This window comes from Parus major, unplaced genomic scaffold (assembly GCF_001522545.3).
Source record: "Parus major isolate Abel unplaced genomic scaffold, Parus_major1.1 Scaffold420, whole genome shotgun sequence".
NCBI lineage: Eukaryota > Metazoa > Chordata > Aves > Passeriformes > Paridae > Parus > Parus major.
The window spans coordinates 13,665-17,537 of NW_015379326.1; the positions used below are offsets into that span (position 1 = coordinate 13,665).

Sequence of the window (3,873 nt, forward strand, 5' to 3'; positions counted from 1 at the left end):
ATAAGGTGTGCATGGAAAAACCCAAAAACCAAAATAAAGGATAAGGTGTGCATGGAAAAACCCAAAAACCAAAATAAAGGATAAGGTGTGCATGGGAAAATTCAGAAAAATAAAATAAAGGATAAAGTGTGAATGGGAAAACCAAGAAAAACCAAAAAATGGGTAAAGTGTGCCTGGAAAATCCAGGGAAAATTCAGAAAAACAAAAAAAAGGATGAGGTGTGCCTGGAAAAACCCAGAAAAAACAAAAAAAAAAGGAAATTTTTTTCCTTGGGTTTAAAGGGAAAGCAGCAGATTCCGGATAGAATTCAGATTTTAATTTGTGAGCGCCAAAAACGCTTTTTGGGAGTGGCTGGGGGTGTTTGATGGGAGTAAATCCAAGGATTTTACCTCTCCTCCCTGGTCTAGATCCATGGATTCCAGGTCGGTGTCCATGCGGGATTGGCGCACGCGTTCCCGCCGGGAGCGTTCCTCCTGAGGGGAAAAATCGGGATTCAGCCTCGGGAAAAGGGATCAGCCTCATCCAAAGGTGATCCTGATCCCTCAATTTCCTTGGGAATAAATCGGTAACAACAATTTTTGAGGGGAAAAGCGAATTTCCCCTCAGAAATGTGGCTCCTGACCCATTCCTGAGGGGAAAAATCAGGATTTAGCCCTGGGAAAAAGGATTAGCCTCATCCCAAGGTGATCCTGATCCCGCAGTTTCCTTGGGAATAAACTGGGAACAACAATTTTTGAGGGGAAAAGCAAAATTTCCCCTCAGAAATGTGGCTCCTGCCCTGATCCTGAGGGGAAAAATCAGGATTCGGCCTCAAGGAAGAGATTCAGCCTCATCCCAAGGTGCTCCTGATCCCGCAGTTTCTTTGGGAATAAACCAGGAATGACCATTTTTGTTGGGAAAAGCAAATTTCCCCTCAGAATTTTGGCTCCTGACCCACTCCTGAGGGGAAAAATCAGGACTTAGCCCTGGGAAAAGGGATTAGCCTCATCCCAAGGTGATCCTGATCCCTCAATTTCCTTGGGAATAAATCGGTAACAACAATTTTTGGCGGGAAAAGCGAATTTCCCCTCAGAAATGTGGCTCCTGACCCATTCCTGAGGGGAAAAATCGGGATTCAGGCTCCTCCCAGGTGCTCCTGTTCCCTCAGTTTCTCTGGGAATAAACTGAGAACAATTTTTGGCGGGAAATCCGAATTTCCCCTCAGAAATTTGGCTCCTGTAAGGAGCGTTCCTTCCTGAGGGGAAAAATCAGGATTCAGCCTCAAGGAAGAGGCTCAGCCTCCTCCATAGTGCTCATGATCCCAAATTCCTTTGGAAAAAGGCATCAATAAAATAGGAATAAGTATTTAGATAAACCAGGAATAACCATTCTGGGTGGGAAAAGCAAATTTCCCCTCAGAAATGTGGCTCCTGACATACTCTTGAGGGGAAAAATCAGGATTTGGCCCTGGGAAAAGGGATCAGCCTCATCCCAAGTGGTCCTAATCCCAAATTCCTTTGGAAAAAGGCATCCAGAAACCAGGAATAACATTTTGATAAACTGGTAACAACAATTTTTGGCGGGAAAAGCAAATTTCCCCTCAGAAATGTGGCTCCTGCCCCACTCCTGAGGGGAAAAATCAGGATTCGGCCTCAAGGAAGAGGCTCAGCCTCCTCCAAGGTGCCCCTATTCCCCAATTTCTTTGGGAAAACCTTTGGGAAAAGGCCTCCATAAACCAGGACCGAGCACTGTGGATGTTTTGTGGGATTTGAGGGGGTTTTGGCGTGATTTGGGTGAGATTTTGAAGGAATTTGCATGCGAAGGAGGCCCTGGGAAAGCAGAAGCGGCGACGGCAGCGTCGCTTCCCTCAGACTTCGTGGGGAGGATTCCAGCCCCCGTTTCCCACCCAAAACCGGATCCCAGCCATCCCACAAATCCCACAGAGCTTCCCTCACCCGGATCAGATCCTCTTTCTCCGTCTCGTGGAGCTGGTAGAGAAACTTGGAGAGCTCGGGGTCCGCCTCCATCTTCCCCATGATCCGCTCCTTCTCCGCCTCGCTCTGCGCGCTGGCCAGCAAGGTGCAGTACAGGACTGGGGGGGGGGAAAAAAATGGGAAAAACATGGAAAAACAGATCCAAACCTGCTGGAATTCCACTGGAAAAGGGGAAAAAAAACTCACTCATCATCCGGTGCTGCCGCAGGACTTTGATGAAGTCGAAGGTGTTGAAGCCCAGCAGCAGCACCAGTTGGTTTTCGCATTCCCGGTCGTCGCTGGCGGTCTGGGGAGGGAAAAATACGGAATTTTTCACGGCAGGATCGCTGTTTTCTGTGGGATGGGGAAGAGGGGAGGTGGGGAAATGTGGGAAGGGAGAGGAAAACAAGCATGGAAGGTGGAAAACTATCCTGGAGCCTGGAAAAAGAATCCTGAAAATTCACATTTTTCGCTCAAAACCCTATGGAAGTGGCTCATGAGGAAAAACAATCCCAAAAATTCACATTTTTCGCTCAAAACTCAGGAATCAAGGTGGGAACACCCCACAGAAGTGGCTCCTGAGGGAAAACAATCCCAAAAATTCCCATTTTTCACCCAAAACTCGGGAATCAGGAGGGGAACACCTCATGGAAGTGGCTCATGAGGGAAAACAATCCCAAAAATTCACATTTTTCGCTCAAAACTCGGGAATCGGGGGGGAACACCCCACAGAGGTGGCTCCTGAGGGAAAACAATCCCAAAAATTCACATTTTTCACCACAAACACAGGAATCAGGAGGGGAACACCTCATGGAGGTGGCTCATGAGGGAAAACAATCCTGATAATTCACATTTTTCACCCAAAACACAGGAATCAGGGTGGGAACACCTCATGGAGGTGGCTCCTGAGAGAAAACAATCCTGAAAATTCCCATTTTTCGCCCAAAACTTGGGAATCAGGAGGGGAACACCCCACAGAGGTGGCTCCTGAGGGAAAACAATCCCGAAAATTCACATTTTTCACCACAAACACAGGAATCAGGAGGGGAACACCTCATGGAGGTGACTCATGAGGGAAAACAATCCTGAAAATTCACATTTTTTGACCAAAACTCGGGAATCAGGAGGGGAACAAACCCCAGGGGTGACAATTTCCGAGGAAAAACCCCTCAGGAAACCCCTGGGAACTCAGGGATCAACACCACCACCAGACCCAAGACAAAAAATTCCCACGGAACCACCCGGAATTCCAGCCAAATTCCCACTTTTTTCCGGAGGCCGCGCACCTTGAGGATCTCCAGGACCTCATCCGCCTTTTTCTGGGAGACGATGGCGTCGTCGTAGAAGCGGCTGAGCTGACGCTGCAGCCAGAAGGCGTCGATGTCCCGCGGGTGCAGGTCCTTCTTCTTGGAGCTCATCAGCTCCCCTGCTGCCACCAGCTGGAAAATCCCAAATATTCCCAAAATTCCCATGATTTGAGATCGTTCAGGACCACAAAAACCCAAAAATTCCCATTAAAATCCAAAAAATTCCCATTAAAATCCCATTAAAATCCCATTATTCCCATTAAAATCCCATTATTCCCATTTGGGGCACTGGAATCCAGGTTTGGGGTGGAATGGGAATGTTTAGGGACAGGAAACCCCAAAATTCTCATTAAAATCCCATTAAAATCCCATTAAAATCCCATTATTTCCCTGTTTGGAGCCAGGGTTTGGAGTGGAATGGGATTGTTTAGGGCAGGAAACCCCAAAAATTCCCATTAAAATCCCATTAATATCCCATTGAAATCCCATTAAAATCTCATTATTCCCATTTAGGGCACTGGAATCCAGGTTTGGAGTGGAATGGGAATGTTTAGGGCCACAAAATCCCCAAAATTCCCATAAAAATCCCATTAAAATCTCATTAAAATCCCATT

The 3,873-nt window shown here is 47.1% G+C and overlaps 1 protein-coding gene across 1 annotated transcript in view; it reads right to left on the bottom strand.

The window, feature by feature from the left end:
- Positions 1-3,873, bottom strand: part of LOC107199057 (U5 small nuclear ribonucleoprotein 200 kDa helicase-like) — a gene marked incomplete at its 3' end in the record, with an annotated part of 31,568 nt that overhangs the window by 13,643 nt on the left and 14,052 nt on the right. Inside the window, 4 exon segments of the mRNA XM_033511662.1 lie at positions 390-473; positions 1,935-2,071; positions 2,160-2,259; positions 3,239-3,444. Of these exon segments, the coding sequence (XP_033367553.1) occupies positions 390-473; positions 1,935-2,071; positions 2,160-2,259; positions 3,239-3,444 (527 nt within the window).